The 23867-nt window shown below is 47.5% G+C and overlaps 1 protein-coding gene across 8 annotated transcripts in view; it reads right to left on the reverse strand.

Annotated features, from left to right (window-relative positions):
• The window catches only part of TJAP1 (tight junction associated protein 1), a 40634-nt gene that overhangs the window by 6386 nt on the left and 10381 nt on the right, over positions 1 to 23867 (reverse strand). For 3 of the 8 annotated variants that reach the window (XM_052805248.1, XM_052805249.1, XM_052805250.1), the window contains exons 3-10: positions 10724 to 10818; positions 9099 to 9153; positions 7039 to 7197; positions 3977 to 4005; positions 2699 to 2860; positions 1985 to 2051; positions 1487 to 1516; positions 142 to 249 (exon numbers count right to left, since the gene is read on the reverse strand). In XM_052805248.1, the coding sequence (XP_052661208.1) occupies positions 142 to 249; positions 1487 to 1516; positions 1985 to 2051; positions 2699 to 2860; positions 3977 to 4005; positions 7039 to 7164 (522 nt within the window). In that variant the 5' untranslated portion in view covers positions 7165 to 7197; positions 9099 to 9153; positions 10724 to 10818. The other 5 variants (XM_052805251.1, XM_052805252.1, XM_052805254.1 and 2 more) reach the window with 5 other exon arrangements.

Raw genomic sequence — 23867 nt, forward strand, 5'->3', positions numbered from 1 at the left:
CTGTCCCTACTGTTGTGTACAGCTCCCAGAGTTTCATACACACTGAAGTCATTCAAATGCTCCTTTACACTAATGACTTGGAACAAGAGGAAAAGCCAACACCTCTCACACTTCCACAGCCGTCTGCAGACTGACACTTACATTGAGTTCCTCCAGCTTATTGATGGTGGTTTTGGCATCAAGCAATTTATTAGTGAGCTCTACAATCTCCCAGTCCAGCGTCTTACGGTCCATCTCTGCCTTTTTAATCTGGGATGCAAGAACACCAGGTGTAAATCTCCCCAGCACAGAAGAACCTGGCTTCACCACCCACCTCAGCCCAAGTATAGCACAATGACATGTTCAGTTGGGATACAAAAACTTCCAGACAGACAGACAAGGGGGACAGCCTGGCTCTTTACCATGGGAGGGACTCCAAAGGCCAAATGGAGCCAGCCACTCCGCTAGCTACAGAGACAACAGGTTGAGCGTGAACCTCCTTGATGCAGTATCTCTTCTTGTAGCACAACCATGTTTCTTCTCTGCCCTGGTTCACATGGTGCCTGGTGGAAAGCTAGTGGTTTTGAGCAATCAATCCCATACTGCCATTGGCAGCAAAGACCTCTGAGCTTGTGATACCCAGCCATCTTCTCTGGGGCAACAGAACAAGAATACTGCCCATAAAGATCCAGCAGTCAGTGCTGAATGGACAAAAGGGTTTTTTTGGCAGGGAGAGGACACCACCTTGAAAGAATTTAAGCCTTGCTCTAGTAAGAAAAAGGACCCGTGTAGCTTCATCTGGAGCTCAGTTAATGCCCTCCCTAAAGCAGGCAATCTTGCCTCTTTAGACTCCCTAACAGTTCAGGTACAGGGCCAATAGAGACCCAGATGTAACAGCAGAGAGGTGCAACAGTTCAGAACAACGAAGCCACCCCGTCCTCAAGAAGTTCTTCCAACACTGCCCAAGGGTGCTCTGAGGCTGTGACCACCAGGGCCCAGCTGTGCATCAGGGATACAGCACAGCAATACACAAGAGGGTAGGGGAGGACAATGCTTCCCACATATGCAGTCTCTTCAGGCACCAGCACAATAAATATTAACCCAAGAAATTCAAGTTCTAGAACCAAAAAAAATCTCATCCTGGGCTGCATGGAGGCAACCAGCATCTCAGCTGTTTGACTTGCCTGCTTACAGCCCAGAAGGGGAAGGAAAGGGAGCAAATGAGGCTCACAGCCATCCACATCTTGTGCAGTGCCACAGTTTATGGGCACCACTTCCCAACACGCCATGCTCCAGCTGGCTCAGAGTCAAACACTCTTAAGATGGAGCACTGCAAGCTAGGACCTGCTGCATCTGCGGGCAGCTGCTGGATACCAGGTGAGCCCTTGGCTGGACGAGGGCTGGGGCCCCTCCATCTGGGATGGCGTATGTGGGACTGACAATGAAACCAACATGCTGAGACATGTAAAGAGGAAAAAGAAAAAACACACAAACGAAAAGACGCAACTGCAAAAATCCAGCTTTGGCTGAGAGAGGCCTGAGAGGTGAGTGTGCCCAGCGTGTGCCAGCGGCAGCATGGGAAGAAGAAAGAGAGAGAGGGGGGGAGGGAGAGAAAAGAAACAGCCATGAGTGTTATGAATGCACACAACAGACATACACGCACATTGGCTCTGCTCTGACTGCCCCCATTCTCCCAGGATGACCACCCCCAGACTGGTTGACACATCCCTGGCATTTTGAGAGGGACTGAAGCAACATGACGGAATACCATGCAATTATGTTGTGGGGAACCAAAGCTCATGTGCATGACCAAGTAGGGGCTCAGTAAATCAAGAAAACAGTTCATGACACCAGCCGGAATGGGGAGTAGATGGTCATGGCCAGAATCTCACCCCTCACCCACTGCCACATCTGCTGGGTAAAAGCTAGGGCCCCTTCTCTCAACTGCTTCTAATACATAGGTCTCTTTCACCTCCTCTCTGTAGTGACTTAATAGGGCACTTACCAGGGCATGCAGCTTCTCCTCCAGGTCTTGGTTGGTTCTCTGGGAAGCAGTGTAGCTGTTCTGCAACCTACAGAAACAAGATTGTATACATGGGAATGGATCTCGGGCACCTACTAAAGTCTCCTTCATAGCTGCCAAGGAAACCACCAACTCTCCACAACTGCAGAAAGACTGGTACTAAGACAACTAGGCATATTAACTATGCCTTATCTCTGCCACATAATGGCCTTCAGACCCCAAGTTACTGGAGGCAAGATGAGGTTGGCTGGGTGAAAGAATCTTGCACTGGAGGGTGTGAATGACTTTGGAGGACTCCTCTGAGCTATGTCATCTATAAGCATGTGACCAGTGACTGACATTGATTAACTGAGGTACTTTTCAGGGAAAGTGGTGATGTATTTTCTTGCAGCCATCAGTGGCTCCTTTTGCACATGTGGGGTAACCATCCAAGCTGGATCCTGCCTTACATCCAATAGATTAAGAACTCCCTATTGTTGTCAGCCCCTCGCGATGGCAGCATTCCTACGCTGTACCGTGGAGGAAGTAATGGCTGCAGAGCCTTTAACTCCCCTACAGTCTGGGGGTGCACCTTTCTGAGGATGCAGCATGCCTTTGATTTACACAACAGGGCACAGCCTGCTCACACCAGCTGAGGGAGTCCTTGGTGGGAGGGACCTCTCTAACTCTACTCCTCTCTTGTTTTCATTTTCATACCTACGGAATTTGTCCTTGAATTTTTCCAGCTCCTCACGGTTCTGGCCCAGCTCCATCTCCAGGTAGTCCTGACCTGACTCCAGCTCCCTCTCCATCGCCTCCATTTTGTTAGTCACATATGTCAGCCTTCGGCGCAGCTCCTCATTCTCATGCTGCAGTAGCCTGGGGCACACAAGAACAAAGTACCACTGAGTGCACAAGGGGTACTCCACACCAGCATCCCCACCCCAGGGCCCAAGACCTCCCACAGGGGCCCCAGGAAGTTGGGAACTGAACTGGCAGGAGACTCCAGCACACACAGCGAGAGGTGCATCTCTGTCAGGAGAGGGAGACTAGAACTCTCTTGGAGCAGGGGCAAAGAAGCACATGCCAGCTGGCCAAGCATGGCTCCCAGCTCCCTCTCAGGTTACAGTGCTTGGATAAAGCCCACTAGCCAGATGAGCTGTGCAGCTCCAGTGTCCCTCACTGGTGAATGAAACCCACTCAATAATTTATCCCAGTCCAAGTTAGAAGAGTTGAAGGCAAAAAGAACAAAATCATCTTCTCCCCTGAAACTGTTCAAAAGCCCTCAACACCTTTAACACCTGGTGGAAAGAGGACTCCATACAGCCTTAAGTCCAGAAGCAGAAGTGGTGGGTACATTTACAGACGTGATCACAGCTGCCAGTCAGCCCCATTCCAACACAAACTGCTCCAATCCTCCCCAGCCAGGACATGCCTGGTGCTCAGGAGGATTTCCTGTGTTTTTCTTTCCTTTGTGCTCAGTTGCTCAGAGAAACTCAGAAGCACAGCTTCTCTCTGGCAGCACAAGCTTTCTCCTCACTATGGCTTGGAGCTCAGTGCTAGCAGCTGTGCCCCATACCACCACCAGCAAAGGACTCAGCTCTCACCCTCAGTCAGCAGCAGGCCTCTGCATACTGCTTCTGGTGGGTTACACCAAGACAGTGGCAACAACACGAAGACTTAAAAAAGGCACTCCTCTCTCCACCTGTATTAAAGGCTTCATCTCCTACTTTCTTTCACACCCACCAACTCCTCTGCCTGCACCTGCACTGGGGGTCTATGTTCCCTCCCCATCCAGGGGGAGAGACATGCAAGGTAGAGCTTGGCAAGGCACAGACTAAAGCTCTGCCCACGTGGCCCCAAGAAGATTGAAGATCTGAGAGCAGCCTGCAGGGCCAGTCAGCTTCGCTGTGCGGGTGGCACAGGCAGGATGTGAGGAATCAGCACCCACACAGTTGCAGTATGATGGGCATAAAGAGGGAGCAGAACACTTACTTCATCCTTTCTGTATCCGTCAAGGGTTCCTGCACAGGGAAGAAAACAGCTGTGAGATTCTTTCAGAGGAGGAGTTAGTCTCTCACACTGTCCTACAGGGCAGAGTCTTGGTTGCTAGACCCTAACCGTGTCTCTTCCTTACCTGCTCTGACAGCTCTGAGCTGCTAGGATCTCTACACACTGCTCAGCTGTCTGTGAGACAGACTGTGTATTCTGGTTCAGGGTAGAAGAGCTACACTAGAAGCCACCACACAAGTTAGGTAACTTTACTCTCCCATGCTGCAATCTCAGCATCTCTTGTAACATCATCATCTTAGCTGGTGTTTCAGCTTCCTCCACATCCACAGTTAGTGTGGAGCAGGAATCTCACAGGCCAGCATACACTGAGGATTAAATTGTCACCACAGCAATGACAACATCCTTGAAGCCCCACAAAAAGAATGAAAGAGAATCATATGGCAGCTGAAAAATGTGTTTACCATTTACACCACCCAGATTGTGCTCTGAAAAGGATTTCTTTCTGCAGATCTGAAACCAGCCACTGTAACTATTCTGGGATAGCAGAAGAAACACCAAAGGTCAGAAAAGCCTGTGAAAGAAATTAATGTGCTGGGCAAGATCCCCGGAGATGGCTGGAGCAGGGACCTGCAGAACAAGGAGACATAGCACAGTGACAAGAGCACATGGCTCAGCTATTCTCATTTCCTTTGCACTCTCTGCATTAACCCATGAGATGGCTGCTGCCTGCCAGCAGAACTGGGAGAGATCTAATTAGCACTAGAAGCAACGGTATTTCCTGTGAAAGCCCAAGACTGTGACCACTCTCAAAGTCCAAGCTGCCCATGGATTATATTTGGTGCTTGGTACCAACAGCACTGCACAAACCCACAGTGCTTCCAGACTTTAGACTGTCCACTAAGTGTCACAGCCAGCTCTGGGCTGAGAGGCCATCCCACAGACAGTTGTGGATGAGGTTGTTGAGCTGCTAGCAATATTACAGAAGGCAAACCACCCCAGTCCTGGCCCTAAGATATCATGCGCCTGCTTCCTTCATCAACTCACACTTTAAAAGAATGGTCCTTACCACCTGCATACATCCTCCAGTCCCTAAAGGCAAAGCATCAATCCATTCTTTTCTTACATCCTGACCCCACATGGCAATTGGTTAATTCATGCAGAATTATCTAGCAACTGCCTCCCCTACCCCCACAAATACACACAGAGCAGATGCTAGTGACCAGGCAAAGGGGATAATGTGATTCCTATTAAAACGAGGCAATGGCCCCAAAGCAGGCTGGAGAAAAGAGGAGAAGGCTTACAAAGAACTGAAATGGCCATCATACAAAGATCCACTACCCCAAGACAGCCAGGCATAGGGCACACACAGAGCACTGGGAGCATCCCAACACCTCCTACAGACACCTGCTGCCTTGCAGCCTGGAGGGCCTCCAACCTGCAAACACCTGGGAAGTCTGCAGTGCGGACAACCGCACCAGCTCCTGCCTTCCTAACTCCTGGGGCCAAAGGGAAGCTGGTTCCTCCCAGGAAGATATACCCAACCTGGAGCACAGCCATGAGTGGCACCCACAAGAGGGGAGCTTCTGGTGATTAAGCACCCACAACATGAGGTCTGTGGGCCTGCTCTCACTCTCCCCACTGGCATTACAGACTAGATGAGAGCCAGGTGGGGGCTTTGGCCTTTGTGAGACCCCTGTCTGTGAGCCAGTGGCCCTGGCACGTACCTTGTTTAGTGCCAGGCTGAAGGAAGGGGAGGATCTAGATGGGGTAGGCCCCTCCTCCCGACTCCAGCCTGTTGGAGTGGAGAAGGATCCTTTCTCTGGGTAGTTCGGCTCCACTGCACGCTTCTGCCCAAGTTTAGCACACAGATGGTGTGGCTGTAATAGCCGTGAACAGGGACTGCTTTCATCCCTCCTGTCCTCTGCACTGCTTTTCCATGAAGACAGTGAGTGCTGCTGCCCAGAGGATGTCCCTGCCAGCCCCAGGTCTGTCAGCTGCTGCAGCTCATACTGACACAGATCTACTACCCTTCTTTCCAAGGAAAGGAGTTTTTCCTTACTGTCCTTCCTCCCAAGGGTAGGTTTCTTTCTTAGTCTGGAAGCTCTCTTAGCCTCCTCAGCACACTTTCTCTGGCACGAAGCCTTTCCCAGACCCTCACATTTCATTTCTGCTTTTCTTCTGCTTGGGCAGGGGGATCTTTCAGTTGCACGCTTGGTTTTTACCCCTTGCAGGTGACCTTCCCCTTGGCCTTCTGGCACAGAGCTTCTGGGGCAAAGGGGAGAGTTCTGGTCTTGTTCTGCTCCCCTGGTCTCGCCCAGCGAGCGCAAGCGGATGGGACTCAGCACTCGCTGGGTAATCTCATCCAGGAATTTGGAGAACTGCAGTTTTTCCTCTGTGATCTTCTCCCTGCGCTTGACAGAGTCAGTGGCACTGCTGCTGCTGTGCTCCAGTGAGCACTTCTCCCTATGGCTGAGGCAGAGCTGAGGATCACCGTACTTTCGTGAGCCACGGCAAAGCGTCTCTACTGAGTGGGACTTGCGTAAGCTCTCATGGCGTGGGCCTGTCATGTTGGTCTGCTTCAGGATCCCTTTGAGAGGCAGGTGTGTAGAGGAGACCCGAAACTTCCTCGGTGTCAGGACTTCAGGAGGCTCTTTAAACATAAGCGAGCGTTCCAGGCTTCTGCTCTTGAAAGAGCAAGTGGGATGGTGTCTTTCATCTCCAGGCACCACAACTGTCTCCATGCTACGGCTCACAAATTTGCTGAGGTGCCCACAACTGCGGTTTGGGCACTGCTTCCCACTTTGCTGCCCCATCTTCCCACCACGTGGAAGTGCTGGTGAGACAGTCTGGCTCTTGATGTTCAACTCTGCTCTGCACCCTGTCACTTCCTTCTCACTGCTGGACTCCAGGGACCACGATGAGGAGAAGTTCAGGTTGCAAACCTCAAATTCCTCTGCCTGCTTGAGCTGGCCTGCCTCAGTGTAACTAAACCCTGTTTGCTGGTGCAATGGTGTTAAGCCCTTTGCCACCCGGCAAGCCGTTACCTGACTCTGCTCGGCCAAGATCACTCCATCCTGGTCATCACGAATGATGGGTACCTCATGGCGGATCTCACGATGCTGCGGGGGTGCCTTGCGGTAAGGCTTCTTTGATGGAGCTGTGCTCGACATCCTCCCACCTGCGTGGTTCCAAAAGCAGGTTACCTACCAACAGCAGAAAGTGCACAGAAGAGAGAGTCACAGGCGCTCCATCGAACCCTAGAAGTGACCCAGCAGGAATTCAGCTCCCCTGGAGTCCCAGAGCAGGTCCCCATGCAGAGTGTTAATAGAGCAAGGAAAGGATGTGGCCACAAGCCTTGAGCGGCAGCTGCAGGAGAGGGAGCAAAATAAGAGGTAGCTGTGTCCTTCTCCCAGCCAGTGAGAGCAGAGAGCTGGCACATCCTCTCCCCCCCTCTATACGCGCTCACTCACGTAGTTTGTGTGTGTCCAGATTATATATAGCAAACGAGAACAGACCTCACAGCAGCATATTGATTAGGCTCTTTAGGAAAGGCCTTTTCCAATATGGAAAGTGCAAGCCTTACAGGCAGCAGTGACAGCTGGAGCAGGAGTTATTGATCATGTGCTGTCACTGTCAGCAGGGACTATGTGGGAGGAGACTCCAGCCATTAAAGAGCCCAAACCCAGAAGTTTTTGGCTTACACTGGAACACCAATGGAGCAGACCACAGAAGGCTTGTGAGGAGGAGATACCATACCATTACAACTGCTCACTTCTGTCAGAAAAGACAAAGACCACCCCCAAGTCACAGGTGGCATCAAATTAGGGGGAAATGCCATTGACACTATACCTAAGGCCAGATTTTGCAACATGCAGCAGTACCACTAGCAGAAAGACCAGATTAATCCCTTTACCCCAGCTGCGCTGGGCAGGATTCTTCCTGCTGCAGGAGTAGTAGTTAGTACAAGAGCAAAAAATGGGGTAGAAGGAAAGCAACTATCTTGTACACATGGAAGAATCTCCTTCCTTTCCACTTTGGGACTGCAGCAGTGGGCAGGAAGACTTCCCCCCAAGCAGCCAGGATTTCAGCCACCCTATTGGACACAAGACAGCTCAGAGATACCAAGCAGTCCCTGCAGAGCCCGATACCAGACCTTCCCTGATGACAACATATGCATCGTTCATAGTCCCCCTATATTTGGGGTAAGCACCCACTTCTCCTTCCCTTTCCCTTGCTGGATCCTAACGCTGATCAAGCCTAGCATCTCTGATATCCTCAGCGCCTGACCTGCAGCACTTCAAAGTGCAGGACCTGCCTCAACTCAGATCACCCTCTCCTCTCTTCTACAGGCAGGGCCATTTGACTCCCATTCACCTTCAAGGCAGTCAATGTATACCACTGGGTCAGTGACCTAGCAGACTTCACTTGCTTTGCGTTTTGGCCAGTGGAGTTTTAGAAGTTAAGTGTCTAAATGGAGCCCCAAGAATTCTCTCCAATTCTTAACCACTCTTGCCTAGCTGCGTCTTCTTGACACTTAGAATGAGTCCCCTGGGAGGACTGGCAAGTGTGAGGTGTATGCACCAAGCACAGAGTGGCTCCAAGCCACAGCAGGCTTTACACTTCACAGGAACATTTGCAAGTTGTCCTCCACTGCTAAAAACACAGGCTCACAAAAGTTTCTCACACCTTTCCACAGACATGAGCAACTTCCTAGGACTAACTTGTAAATCTCCACCATCAGAAAGCTGGAAAGTCCCCCTTGCTGCAGTCATTCCCTCAAGGTCCCTTCTCCTCAAAAGACTCAAGTAGGTGAAGAGAACTCTAATACTTTAGAAAAATCACATCCAGCATACCAAATGCACTTTCCATTGCATCCCCAAGCAAAACAGATGGGTCTGGCTTGCTGGGAAGACATTTCTCTTCCTGAAACAGGAATGCTGAAATCCTGACCAGAAGCATGTTTGTCAACACCCCACCATCAAACGGGTGATCTAGGGGACTCTTCTGTCAATTCCTGCCAGGCTAAGGACAGGAGATGTGCATGGAGATATTCCAAGCTGAAATCACAATCATTTCGCTAACCCACAAAGACCTCAGCACTTACCAGCCTGGGCTTAAATTCAAAGCCTCATGAAGCAGGAACACTCACTCAAGATGCCCTGAAGAAGAGAAACAAATAGCTTAGCATCCATCAAAACAGCCAGTTTGAAATCTCACCCCATAAATATATAAGGAATAGGGAACATTTATAACCAACAACGATCCGATGGTCATCTCATACCTGCCCCAACCCACATCAGATCTTCTGAAATTAAATGAAATTACTTAGGATAGGTGGGCCACATAGCCCAGCAAGAGCTGGAAAGGCACCTGGCAAGGACATGTCCAAAGCACTCAGGCAACTGGGACCACACAAACTCAAAATTCATGAAGCAATAGCCTCAAGGGAACCTTGGTTCCAGGAAGGACTAAACAAACCTCCTGTGAAATGGGACCCTCCCAGCTAATCTTTCCTGCTACTACAGAGGGATGCTAACTGTGAAGCCTTTAGTACAGAAGCTTGGTAATGCTAACAATTACCTCACTTGTCCTTTTAAATCAGTGCTTCTCACCTACAAATGAGCCAGCAATTATCAGACTCTTGTTTGAGCCAAAACATTACGTCCTTATGCCTACAGCTGTGATAACCCACACCTCCATGAGAGAGGAAGGCAAGCTACTCTCTGACTTCCAGCAAGCAGGATGCCATGCTCTACCTTGCTGCTAACAGGCTTCTGTAAAATAGTGTCCAGCCAACCAGGGATACAACACAAGTCAGAAACAACCTGCCTCTCTGTTCAAAGCCCAGGGTACCCACCACTACAAGAAGAGAATTGGGGTGATCTGGGAGCCAGCTGTAAGAGCATAGCTCAGTGGCCATCACTCTGCCACTAGCACGAGAGAGACTGCATTGGAGCCTTCCCTTCCCTGATGCACTTCTGCTGCTGTGCTGCTTTTTCCCTGTCAATGGCACCAAGTCCTGCGAGGCAGGACAGGAGCACAGGGTGTGGAGCAGTTGTACATACACTGGGAGAGCCAGATTGAAGGTGAATGGCACAGACAGGCAACCAGGACCACACAAACTCAAGCTTTGCCAAAACAAACTGAAGAGGTGCCCTAGTGCTGGCCCTGCCCCAACAAGCTGTCTGGTCCCTTTCATTGCTACAATGCTATAGTCAGGTCTTGACTAGCACAGCAAAAAAACAGCTTCACTACAGCATAACTGCTCTGTGGGGCAAACTGTAAAGTACAGGGGGAGAAAGAAAGAGAGAGGGAGAACGTGCACCTCCAGGAAGGAACCAGGCCAGCATAGTTTGAATCTGCTTTTCCACCAACTCCCAGCAGGAGCTTGTTCAGCATCAAGGCAAAACCACCAGCCGCATGGGCTGGCAGATAAGCAGAGGCTTCCAGAAACAGCTGCATCCATGGATCCATGCATGTTTCCACTGCAGAGGTGTCAGAACGAACATGCCAAAGGCCTCCCTGTCTCTCGGCACACAGATCCTCAGGCTCAAACAGGACTGTCCTGCTTCCTACCCCAGAGCCAGCAACTATGCTACCTGCCATCTCACCCCACCTAGCTGGAAAAGATACCGGGATTTGAAACCTACCTTCATGATCTGAGAATTTCCAGAGACACTTAAATACTCACAGTGCCTCCAGGCAACTTTCCCTCAAACAAGGACTTACAGATCCAAAGTGACGACGTGTCCAAACATTTCTGGCCACTTGTCTCCAAATCAGCTCTCCCCTGTCAGCACCCAGCAGCATCTGGCTAACAGCTCCTGAAACACGAGAAAGGAAACTTGGTGTCAGTCACCTATCAGCACAACACATGGAAACAGACAGGCATGCGCAGAGCAACTCATGGCCAGGTGCCAGGGCAGGAGTCGGCAGCAAAGTGCTGCAGCATCAGGCTACTATCTAATGCCAGGACTCTCCAGTGAAATAAGCCCCTTGTCTTCACTGTGTCCCAGAAAAGGAAGGTCTTTTAACCATCTCTCCACTGAGCGGGATGCCTGTGCAGACCAGTAACTGACCTCTGAAAGGCAGCTGTTTTTTCTAGATGGCTCCAGGGGTCACTGCTTCCCCACCTGCATTCTTGTCCAACACCAGGAATCCAGCCTCTGTCATTCTGCTCCAACCACCCTGCCACACCAACCTAATTTTGTTCTGCAGACTTCCCTGCACTGAAAAGCACAGTTAAACCCTCCTTGCCTACAATACCTGAGTATCCTTTCCTACCACAGAGAGAAAATCCCAAGGTGGCTCAATTCATCACACCTCCATTCAGAGAGGAGCAGATACTCTCTGCAGAATAGACGGACCTTGTGCTCCAAGGCAGAAACAGATATAGGTAATACCCAGAAATAGAAGGCAGCACTAATTCTGCTCACCACCTTATTGACAACAAGCTCCTCAGAGAGAGGCTTGTGAAGTCCACATTCTGACTACCCTGGAGAAGCTCAGCTTTAGCCTGGAGCTACAGCAGGAGGTAGCTCTTCAGCTATTCTAATTAGCACTGTTATAGAACAGAAGACTTAACCTCTTGGTTCCTTTTATCTGCCCTTTCCACCTCTGTTCCTTAACATTCACAGTCTTCTTCCTAGCAGGCTATCGTCTGCAGTAGCTCCAATTCTACTGTCTTCTAGCTACTACCCAATGTAGTTCCAGTCTCATTTCTAAGCTCACTGAATTCTAAGCTAACTGACCAAAGTTACAGCTTCACCGGAATGGCTCATTGAGGGCTACAAGGCTTGGGCTCACACTGATCAGCATCAGCAATAGTCACATCTTCCAGGCAAACAGACATGAACACACAAACAGTCAGAAGACTGCAGTGGAAACCTAACAATTTGCTTTGTTAATGCAAAAAGCTGAGGATTCCTCCACCCTCTCACAAAGACAAAACACACACAACCTCCTTCCTCTTCACAGCGAGGGTGTGCAGCGACAGTGAGTGAGTGCAGCTGCACAGGCAGTATACAAGCTTGACTCTAGCTGTTTTTACCAGAGAGCTTCCCTCAGTGTAAAATCCACTTGCAGAGCAGCTATGTTGTCTGTGTGATCTCAGAAAGGCAAAACCTTTACCACACACCAGAAAGAGATGTGATCTAGCACAGAATTGCTTAAGACTATTCTGTACAGAGCCCACAGAACTAACAGCCACTTGGCATGCATGCAAAACCACAACACTACCTGTTAGCATCACTTTGCCTCCAGTAAGAAGGAAGAGTTCCATAGCATACAAAAAATGGTCCAAAAAGGAACCCTTTGGACAAAAAGGGAAAGCACCAAAATAAAAAAACAAACCCAAACAAACAATATTTGTAGGCACCTACTGCCTTCCTGATACTTGGCAAGTCCCTTGAGGGCTGAGGTAGCTAATATATAGCTTTGGTTCTAGGATGCACACAGTTCCTGCCTGCTTGCTGTTGCAGTAGCTGAACATTCCCTGCAAAGAAGCAGAGGACTTGCAGGGTTTTCCTCATCATCACCTTCTCTTGTGTTGCCTTTTCTGACCTTATAAAACAGCCTGCTTACCAGTGTTCAGGGCAGCAGTCTCCCTTCCTCAACAGAAAACAGGTGATTATGTTGCAGACAACGTTTCTTATTTCAGGCAGTGTCATCTCTCCAGCCTTTTCCTCTTAAAAGCAGCATTTCTTTAACCTTGCTTTTTATTCATGAAGATAAACTTGTGTGACAGAGAAAATACATTCCATAACACAGTCAGTCACATTTGTTTCTAATGCAACACTACAGAAACATTCACTGGCTATCACAGAGTCAGTGTACCCCAAAGAACTCCAAATGCAATACCCACATGTAAAAAAATGCTGCTACTGTCCTGTGCCATATATCTGATCACCACAGCTAACCCAGAATTTTCACTCTGTGTGGGCCAACCTATACTCCAAATGCATATCCAATACAGCTCATTGGCACATCCTGCTTTAGGAGGCAACAGTGTCTGTTCACTGGCATCATGAGAAGCAAAAGCAAGAGAGATTTGTCCAGTTGCCTTCCTGTGCTTACGGATAGAGGCAACCTTAGCCTCCATGTGTCTCAAGCCAGACTATGTGAGAAGCTGCTGCAGTAAGCCTGATCAAGACAACTAATCAGCAAGATGGATGATTCAATAACTGCATCAAGAGGTCTTGTCCAGGACAGACAAACAAGCTGTGTGAAGTTAAAAGCAGCACCTGTAGACTACTGGTGCTGAGTACAATGGAAAAGGACTGCAAGGTTATTAAAGGACACTTTAACATTTAATGAGAGAGATCTTTTCATTCAGAGAAGGCATCTCAATTAAAAGTATGTTCAGATCCATTCTGCTGCTGGCTGTTTTGAAGCTCATTTTAAAATAAAAGGATGACGCCTCCTAGGGCAGGAACTTGCATCTCAGTTCTGCTTCTACATTAATGCTCGTGATTCAGATCCGAGTAATAGCATTATAGTGACTCTTGGATTAAAATCGAGTTTCAGGAGGATTATTGCTCATTCCTGCTTTTCCATACCAATTAACCTTGACTGTTAGGCAGAAACCTCTGTTCCCTGCATGGGAACAATTTCAAGAGCTATCAAGAAAAAGGGATCAGGCTAGCTGTTGAACAACAGTCCATGTAACAAGCCCTACTTAACACCTAACATATTTCCAAAGAAAATGAAATCCCTAGACTTTACAGTCTTACATAGTTCTTGTTGAATGTAAATACCACCGGACATATCATGTGTCTGTCATACCCGTCGCACCCTGCGGAAGTCTCTTAAAAGTAATCAGAATCACACTTTTCTTACAGTCCCGCTCCCTCCTTCCACAATACAAAGATCCCAGTCCCCCTAATTCAGTTGCACTCCATATCCTTAAGTATGCATTTTATTATCTATTCTTTTTGCTGTGTTAACAGTAGCTTCCCTAACAGTTTTATAAAAGCCAGGACAGATCAGCATTGTCCAAGAAACACTAACGTCCGCTAACATGTAACTGGAATAGAACACAACAGCTGATTAACATCTGAACAGGAACAGGACAGGAAGCAAAGGACCTGAATCCAATCCCCAGAAGGAATGTTAATGGCAAATAAAAATACCCAGGGGAGATTTTGACCAGGAAATGAACACTAGCTTTCTAATGCATATAAAAGTACAGAACCACCTTTAATGGCTACATGTGAAATTGCACAAGAACCAGCTTGGCAAAAGGTCATTTGCCAAGTTACCTTTAGTACTGACAGCTACATCGGGGGCTAATGACAGCTTCTCATCTGGAAACGCTGACACACCAGAAGCCTGTTTAGTTTGTTCAGTGATCCTGTTAGCTTGATCTCTTTAGTTTGTTCAGTGATCCTTTCAACTGTCACAAGGTGGTTTAGGCTACAAAATTCCAGAGCTTCTTCATCTTTGCACCTTGTGTTTCATGTCCTTCCCCACTCTGTCTTCTTACCTGTGTCCTTTTACGATCTTCCATGGGAAGACTTTTGGAGCATGTTTCTCAGATATTTAAAGAGATGTATACTAGGCCATTAGAAAACAACTGATGGAGATGAGGAGAACTCTCTAAAGTTCCTGAAAATAACTGTCTGGGCCCTGACAGAAAAAGCAAATCTTGATACTCTTAACAACATGTATCTGGCAAAAAGCTGGTAGATCACATGAGGGAAATCTGGGAGCCATGGCCTTAAACTTTCTCAAACACAAGCTAGGGAACAGCTACAGCAAGCAAACATTTGAAAAGAAGTGAAGGAGGGAGTGGGTGAAGATTTCTGTAGAAAATCAATATGTAGGAATTCCCTTCCCAGACCTCTGTCAGCTCCTGTGCTGTGTAGGAGGGGAAGAAAAAGGGGAAAAAAAAAATCATACATAACCTTCCTAGAGCATAAAATCAAAAGGCATTTACCTAGGATAAGTTAGGAACAGCTTAAATTCTTCAACCACTGAGAAGTAGACTCTCAGCCCCTGTAAGTATTCCCTAAGTCTCATACAACACCCAGCAATTAATATCAGCAGCCCTCTTGTTTCAGCCTTTGGTTTCAGAAGTTCTGCGAAAACTACAGTCTCTAGCTCCTCAGTGCCAGGGACTGAATGTCACTGAGCCATCCCTCTAGCAGAGAATATAGCAATGCTCCATTACTGCCACCTATATACCTGCCTCAATACGCTCTCCAACAGATCCCCTCTTTATGAGTTGCAGTGACGCACAGATGGTTAACACACTATGCAGCATCTACACAGCCAGACAATGGAGCAGAGCATGTTATTTACATTATTTACAGAGGACAGATGGACAGGCTGTTGCAGTGACCCAGCCTACAGAGCATCTGCAATGTTGAGGAGGCGTTACGTCCAGCTCTGATGCTTGCAGGTGCTGAAATTTCAAGCTCTGCCTAGTTGCAGAAAAGCCCAGCTCAAACCTGCTCAGCCATCTGAAATCTTTTGAAACATTAAACATTTGCAAAAGTTTTGAGATGTTGCTTTTGCTGCATACACAGCACACTAACCAAGTGTGCAGGCACTTTTATTGGCAGGCTGAGGAGGAACCTTAAAATAAATAATATTTCAGGGGTTTCACATCTGTTCTAGACAAGAAAAAGCCTAATTTATAAGATGGAGCAATCTACTTTAAACAAACACTATGGCTAAGAACAACCAAGTTGTACAAAGGCTTGCAACGATCAGTTCGCCCATCCTCCTCCAGCATGCACCACAACAGGCTCTTTCATTCCACGATCACATGGCTGCAGCCAAACATGACATACTGTTCAGCAAGTAATAAAAAGGATCAGCTTTTTCCCCAAGGTCTTGTCTACATATACACTGTACTACATTAAATTGACTTAGAAAATAATGTTAAGCAGTATAACCCTCCTGGGTAAATGTTCTTAATTCAGTTTAAGAGCACTTTACATTGAATCAACTTAAGTTAAATAGATAGATACAAGACACAAACTAAATTAAGGATGCCTATACAAGAATGCTGCACTAATATAATCACAGCTGTTTCTAATCTGATTAAGTTAAATCAGTACAACTTTCCTGCAATGGCAAAATCCTTACCAATATTGAAGTTAACCCTTTTTTGCCCTTTTCTATTCCAAAGAAGGTTTTGCTGGGTTTTATGGTGATTTTTTTTTCTTCCAAAAAACCCAGAGTGACCTCTCTCTCTCAGAATCAATATAAGCTAACCACGCTACACAAGGTATATTAAGGTATTAAAGGTATTGACATTTATATGACTTGAAAGTTTTACTACTCCTATGCCAATTAAAAAGCATAATAATGCTCAGACCAGCATGGCATAATATTTTCTATACTCTCCCCAAGCAAGAGGGGAAGTATGACCACAAATATTTGCACCGTACTCTGCTTTCCATACACCCACGCAGCTTTTGCTTGCTGATGTCCAACATACCTGCAGCAGTTCAGACACCAGGAAAGCAATGTTCCCCACTCGCTCATTCCTAAGGGTATGGCTCACCAACAGCTTATCTGAGCAAACTGGAGTGTGGAGTTAGAGCACGTTATCTAACTGCCCCCAGGCATGGTCTTATAACTGCCCCTCTTCCACCAAAACACGAAGTTTTCTTGCTAACTGTGGGGTAAGCACCTACACAAAACAAGCCTGAGGTCACAGACCTAACATGCTACAAATCCACACTCTAAAATCACCTCTCATCTCTTCAGTTCCCACAGCATTTCCCCTTGAAACGTATTTGTCTAAATTAAATTCCAGCAATTCCAAAATTACAGGGTTTTTTTCCATTCCTCATTCAAAACTATCTGAACTGTTCTTCCTGAATATCAAGACTTACTTTATCTTAATTCTTTTGGTACTCTCACTTTCATCTCTACCTGCTTCTTCAATAAGGTCTCTTCGAGCTCACTCCAACCTTCCTCACAACCATCACCCTCTCCTCACTGCTGCCTTCCACTGCTGTCTCTGAGCTACCATACACAGAACTAACTTCCTCTTCAGTACAAGTTTTCCATATTCAGCATGGAAAGACAATAGCAAGAATCCTCTCAAAGCCCCTTGCAGAGAACTAAATCCCTCACTGGTCTGCAGAAACTAAATTGTGCCACAACTCTGAACAACGTGGTGAGCTGTCACTTCAGCTGAGCACCAGCAGCAGCCATGAAATCAACCAGAGTTGTAAGTCCGTTTAATTTATTATTTTTTTGAAAGAGCTATTTTGAAGCCCTGATCACATGGCAACATGGGCTGTAGGTACACAAAGGAGTTCAGTTGCTAAGGGAACCACACTTCCACATTTTCTGTTTTACAAGATTTAAATTTCAACTCTCAAAGGGCTGCAGGCACATTTTTGCAATAAACTGTTTGGTCTTGAGTCTCAGATTCACACTGGTAGCTTCTAGTAATTATAAGGTTATGTGGCCCCACACCAACTCTAGGATTCATGCTCACCACAAATATATGCAATGAGGAAGGCAGGAACAACTTCCATTCCATAAGTAAAGAAATTGAGGCACTAGGAGAAAAAACAGCTTTGTGCACTATTTTTGCACGTAATTCCATGTTAAAGAAAAACAGCCTCAGCTGTCATAAGAAAGGAACTGCAGGAAAATTCAGCAAGACACAGCCTTATTTCTTCTACCTAAAACAAGAGTGATCGGGGATAGAAAAGAGAAAGAAAGTGTGCATGAGCTAAACACCTACCTGACAGCAACTGAGTTGAATAGCCTGCAATTCTTTATAAGTACAAGTAAAGCAGCAACCCTGATCCAGTAGTAGGAGAACAATATTTGTACTATACTCAATTCTCTCTGCTGCTGGGGTTCAATCCCAGCAAGAATCGTTTTGGTTTAATTAGCTTTTCCCTAGCAGATGGTCAGATGTGAGAGGCAGAGAATGGTACTGGCTTAACTGTTGGGTGATTGTGCTGCCACATCTGTAGCTGAACAGTTAAGCATGTCCAGGAGTCCAGCTGTAGTTTGCACGACACAGTCCGTCTCTGCCATTAGCCAAATGTCAGCTTCCTCCTTCTCCAGATTATGTATCAGTTGGAGGCACTACCCAAAGGCAGACAAACTAACATGCAGTCTCACCACCATCCCCTTTCTCAGACAAAACCCTCAAACCTTAATCAACTGAAAGTCCCTCTTTGGTGACAGAAGCACATTCAGAAGCATTGCCATGGAAACTTGAGCCATCCTCTGTGCTATTCATCAGAGAAGATCTTCTAGCACAGAAATATTTTATTATCTCTACGGCACTGAATACAGACAGCAGTCAGCGTAACAAAGTAAAATTACAGACTCCAGCATTGTGTGAGGATAGCAGTGGGTCATTTTTCAACCAAGCCGCCTGATCCTCCCTCCACCTACAACGAGCAATAGCTTGTTATAAGCTGGCAGGGAAAAGCAGTGTAGCAGTGAGAGAAACAGAAGTGGTGTTAGAGGAATAAACCTATCCAGCCACAGGGAGAAAAGACAAACGGGTTCACAGCCTTCTCCCAAAGCTGATCACATCCTGCCGCTTTCCCTTCCCTGAGGTTACGAGTGATGTTGCTACTGTCTCCCTTGCAAAGCAGGATTCCTACCAGGCACAGATGCCTCCCACTTAACCCAAGCCACAGCCACTGTTTACTTTGCAGACCACATCAAGTATTCCCCATCGACTTCCACTCAGCCTCTGCACCCAGGCACGATGTGGAGTGTTAGAGCACCCACACCTACACACTGGCAGTAGTCGTCTCAACAGGCCACAAAGGCAGAACAAGGAAAGGAGACGGCTTTCAAAAACATGCTTTGGGCCTAGCAGATTCAGAGCCTGAGCCAAGGGCAGGAACAGGCACAAAACTTGTCTCAACTCTGTAAACAATAGAGCAGCATGGCTCCTGAAGCAGAATGTAACCCTGGAGCATCTCTTTTTTGTGGTGTGGCCCTGTAGTTAATCTGCCTCACTTCGCCTCATTTGGGTTTTTTGTTGGATTTTTTTTTTTAAGATTTTTTTTTTTAATGATTCTCTTAGTCTTCAGCACCATTGAACTGCTGAGAGATTTCATTCTGAGAGTTCAGTCACAGAAATATAACACAGTTTAATCCAGCTTAGGAAAAACAAACAGATCCACCCAGCCATCTTTCATTGGTGACCTGTATAAAGCACGCAACCGGCTATGGCTCTTCTCTCTCCATTCGCCTGGGCTCCTGTCAGTCCTTTTAACAGTAGGATCCTAACCACAGCAGAGGGGACCCACACCTCCACCCCCTGCCCTACAGGCTGCACGTGAGGAGGCTGCCTGTCACCAGCAGTCACACGCTGCACTGCTTGTCTTTCTGTATATACTGTATTGTACCTCCTAGGTTCACCTTCCTCCCTTTGGGGGGATAACCACAGATGCCCCACCTGAGACCAAGCAGGGTTGCTTCAGCTCTTCCCTCAGATAGAACCCCTCCTCCAGGCAGAGTCAGAGCTCTCATCAACCATCCACATTTGTCATCATTGCTAGCACCGGTGTTGTTTTTCAGCTGGAGCTAATAATGAGCATAAATTGTCTCAAGGGGCAATTGCAGCAAAGGCCCAACACTTCAGTTTTACCACAAGGTCAGCTTGTCCAGACTAGCGCTGCATCCCCTGCCTGGCATTGCTCTTGTAAGACTGAAATGCCTCGTCTTTATTGCCGTTATCCTTTGGGATAGCATAAGCCCGTTAATTATTCTGAGGTTAAGGAAAAACATCTCCTTTTTAGCAGTGAAGACAAGTTGTTCACCTCTACAGGACTCCTCCCTGTAAAGCCCCTGTAAGTAAGCTCCATGCAGCTCTTCAGAGAGCAAGCTAGGAATGAGAGATAGTTGAGCTGCAAGCAAAGTCACCTGTCCTCAAAGGGGCTGTAACTGAGAGCAGAGGATGACTGGCCCCAGATATCCTAAAGAAAGCAAACCAACATGTTCCAGGTACTTTTTTTTTTTTTTGGTCAAGTGTCAGACTAAACCACTCTAAGAACTAGCCGCTCACCAGTCATCTAAGGGCAAAGACCATGGACAAATGCCAGTGTATAGCCAGGCAGATGTTGCAAAGATAAGGTGTTCAGCGCCAACAGCAAGCTGTTCGCTCACGCCTTCAGCTTCATGCAGCTGCATGAGCTTAGCTCTACAGAGTCCGTGACTCTGGACTAAGGAATGTCTCAACTGGAGAAACACCAGCTGTGCTGCCGGCTCAAGGTGCCCCAGAATCAGACCAATTCCCAGTTTTACTGTCCAGCCGTCGCCCTGCTTTCTGCTCCCTGTCCCACCAGGGGGAGATCTAGCTACTTGGTGAGGGTTACTGCTGTAGCCAGAGGATCACATCTCCCCGGCAGAGGTGTTTGGGACTAGACAGTCCTGTCCTACACAAGACACTCAGTTTCTACACTGTCCTGAAGGCCACCAGGGAAGCCAAAACAAGGAACTAGTCACTTTCTCTCCACAACATATTAAAACTCACTGACAGGAAAGAAAAAGGCCAAGAATCAGCCCTCCTTTCTCCTTAGCCAATGTCACATCCATTTCATTCCAGTTCCCTTACTCCCTTGCTGGCAATCAGAAAGCAACAGCAGAAGCAGCATTTAATCTTAAACAAGACCTCCATTTTTGCAGCCATAGCCTATATCGCACAACAAAGCTGAAACACCCAATGATCATACACACTTAAATGTTCTATCAATATCATTCCACATAATCCATTTTTAGACTCACTTATATTTTGCTACACCTCACATTGCCACTGGCCATATTGTTGAGTTTGGCACTGCAGAACAGAGGAAGGAAAACGAAGATTCAGGCAACACACTTTCTCATCAACACCCAAGCCCCAAAAGTCAGGTACAGAGTCAGTGGCAACTAGCTTGAAATAAAACGCACAGTTTACATGAAATCAAGAGACAAGAGAGCCCAATGTGAATAATTTCCAAAGGTTTCACAATGGTAAGAGTCTTTTGCAACAAGTAACATTCCCCTAATCACCTATCATTGAGGTCCTGCTTTGAAAAGTGATACATCCTTCGAGAGAGGGTGGCACAGATCAGTCTGGTAACAGCAGCTCTGCAGCAACTGATCCAGAGACTGTGGCAACAGCTAAAAAGCAAAAACTATCCTATAAAGCCAGAGCACTTGAGAGCCAATTCTTTCATGCCTGCTATTGTCTAAGATAGCAGTAGGGAGGTCTTCTGCAGAAGACTAACTTTAATATATAAATGACTGGCAGGTCACAGAATTTCAGGCTGCTAGAAATTGCCAGAAGGGAAACTGCAAGTCCCAAAGATCAAAGCAAACTGGTAATGAAGTGAACAGCCCAGGGCTTATGAGGACACAGAAGATGCTCTGCTGTTCTTTCCACAAGCCTTACCTACGGGCTACAGATACACTGCCAAAAGGGACCACATTTCCCTGTGCTAGGCAAATGAAAGACTTATCTAACAAGGACAACGATGGCTTACATGATAGGGGCATAGAAAACTAGTGACCATTTCTCACAGACATCGTGTCAAGGATCCCAAAATAATGCATCTGCATCCTGATCTGCCATCCTTCACCAAGCTTCCCGTCCTCATCTCTTGAGGTACCAGCCAGAAAAAGGAAGCTTTTCCAGAAGAAGCTGGAGCAGTTCGGCTGCAGCACATATGTGTAAGAACATTTACGCACTGACTGGGGGAAGCACTCTTGAGCAGGTTAAATCCCAGAGCCATTCCATCTCCAGGCAAACATCTCATGCACAGTTTGTACTGAGCAGAGCTTGATGGCATGAGCCACCCCATCATCTACTGATTGCCAAGAGCACACAGGCTGCAGAGGGGGATGAGCCAACCTTAATTGGCCTTATCGGTGTAAATTAAACCCTACAACACACCCAAGCAAACAGCCAGTTCCTTTGGAGGAGCAGGCATGAGTTATTTTGCTGCAGCTATAAAGGAAACATTGCTGCTAGGACATGCCCCTGGAGTGACTGTGCCGCTCAGCTCTCCCGCTGCATTCCTGGGGTTGTTTAGCATGGACTCAGCTCCAGCCATTCCACAAGCAAGAAGTCTGAACCCTGAATGCCATCTGCAAACAAGCCAGGCTCCACCTCCTGCATGCCTGCAGGCCACCAGGTGTGGCCAGGAATGGCACAAGCTACACACTAAACACACCTTTGATGTGGAGCTGAAAGCATGTAGCCAGGGGGCATGAACAGCACGCCGCCCGCTGCTGTGCTGACTCCCAGTACAGGAATGTGGCTGCAACCACAGGCCAAGGAAGGCAAACACACTGCATTCCTCACCAGGCAGGGAAAGAAAACAAGCAGCAAGCCCACACACCCACCACGCTGACACCCGCCACGCTCCCCACGCATGCCAGCCCTGCCACTGCCAGGACCCCAACAACAGCTTCAGCCTTAAACTCGTTTGTGGGAGAGTCCTCGAGTTCTCCAGGCAACTTCCCAAGCCATGGGGCAAGAGAAACAGAGCAAGGCAGGAGAGTTATCAACTGGGCACACAAGCCATGGGGAAGAGAAAAGCCACCACCAGGGCTGGGAAGTAACCACGTTCCAGGGCAGGAACAGCCTGGGAAGGGAATTTCCCTGACTTTTCCTATAAGACAAAGGGCAAACGTAACACTGAGACTTGTTGAGCTGAGGGGGCAGAGCTGAATAAGAAGCTGACTTTGGGCATCAGGGGTGCTTGGAAGGATCCAGGCCTTTTTCCACCCCCAGGAAACCACTCTACCTTAAGTCAAGCAGCTTCTCCGAGATGCAGACACTTACTCATTACCCAAAAATCCTTTTGTAAACACTGTCCCCACTGCCCACAGAAACAGATCTGATCTTCATTGTACATTATTCTCCCCCTACAGCATTGACACCTGGTCACTTACGTGATCAAGAGAAGAGAGACTCAATGTACAAAAACCCAAGACATCAGGTAACCTCTCATCTCAGAACCTCACTATTTTAGAGTCACGAACAGACTCTATGCTCTAGTTCGAAAAAAACACTACTCCTCCTTCATGCAGCACTCCTGCAAATCCCAAAGTGTCGTGGTTTAACCCCAGCCAGCAACTAAACACCATGCAGCCGCTCACTCGCTCCCCCCCCCACCCAGTGGGATGGGGGAGAAAATCGGGAAAAGAAGCAAAACCCGTGGGTTGAGATAAGAACGGTTTAATAGAACAGAAAAGAAGAAACTAATAATGATAATGATGACACTAATAAAATGACAACAGTAATAATGAAAGGATTGGAATGTACAAATGATGCGCAGTGCAATTGCTCACCACCCGCCGACCGACACCCAGCCAGTCCCCCCGAGCGGCGATTCCCCCGCCCCCACTTCCCCGCTCCTGTACTAGATGGGACGTCCCATGGTATGGAATACCCCGTTGGCCAGTTTGGGTCAGGTGCCCTGGCTGTGTCCTGTGCCAACTTCTTGTGCCCCTCCAGCTTTCTCGCTGGCTGGGCATGAGAAGCTGAAAAATCCTTGACATTAGTCTAAACACTACTGAGCAACAACTGAAGACATCAGTGTTATCAACATTCTTCGCATACTGAACTCAAAACATAGCACTGTACCAGCTACTAGGAAGACAGTTAACTCTATCCCAGCTGAAACCAGGACACAAAGCTTTCCAAAGAATTCACAGTTCCCAAACATGAAGTTACTCTGAAATGAAAAAGATGAGGATGCATCAGGAGGTGAAGTTGTCAGCAGCATTCTCAAGTCCACGAGAGGAAGGCTGTATTGTGAACCCCCCACATTCTGAATCTGCACTTACTTTGTGTAATACAACTAAATATCAACCCACTCCTAAAAACCCATTGCCCAGAGCTAAGGGCCAACTGTGAGACTTAATAGGCAGTGTTCTC

The sequence above is a fragment of the Harpia harpyja genome, chromosome 13 (genome assembly GCF_026419915.1).
Source record: "Harpia harpyja isolate bHarHar1 chromosome 13, bHarHar1 primary haplotype, whole genome shotgun sequence".
NCBI lineage: Eukaryota > Metazoa > Chordata > Aves > Accipitriformes > Accipitridae > Harpia > Harpia harpyja.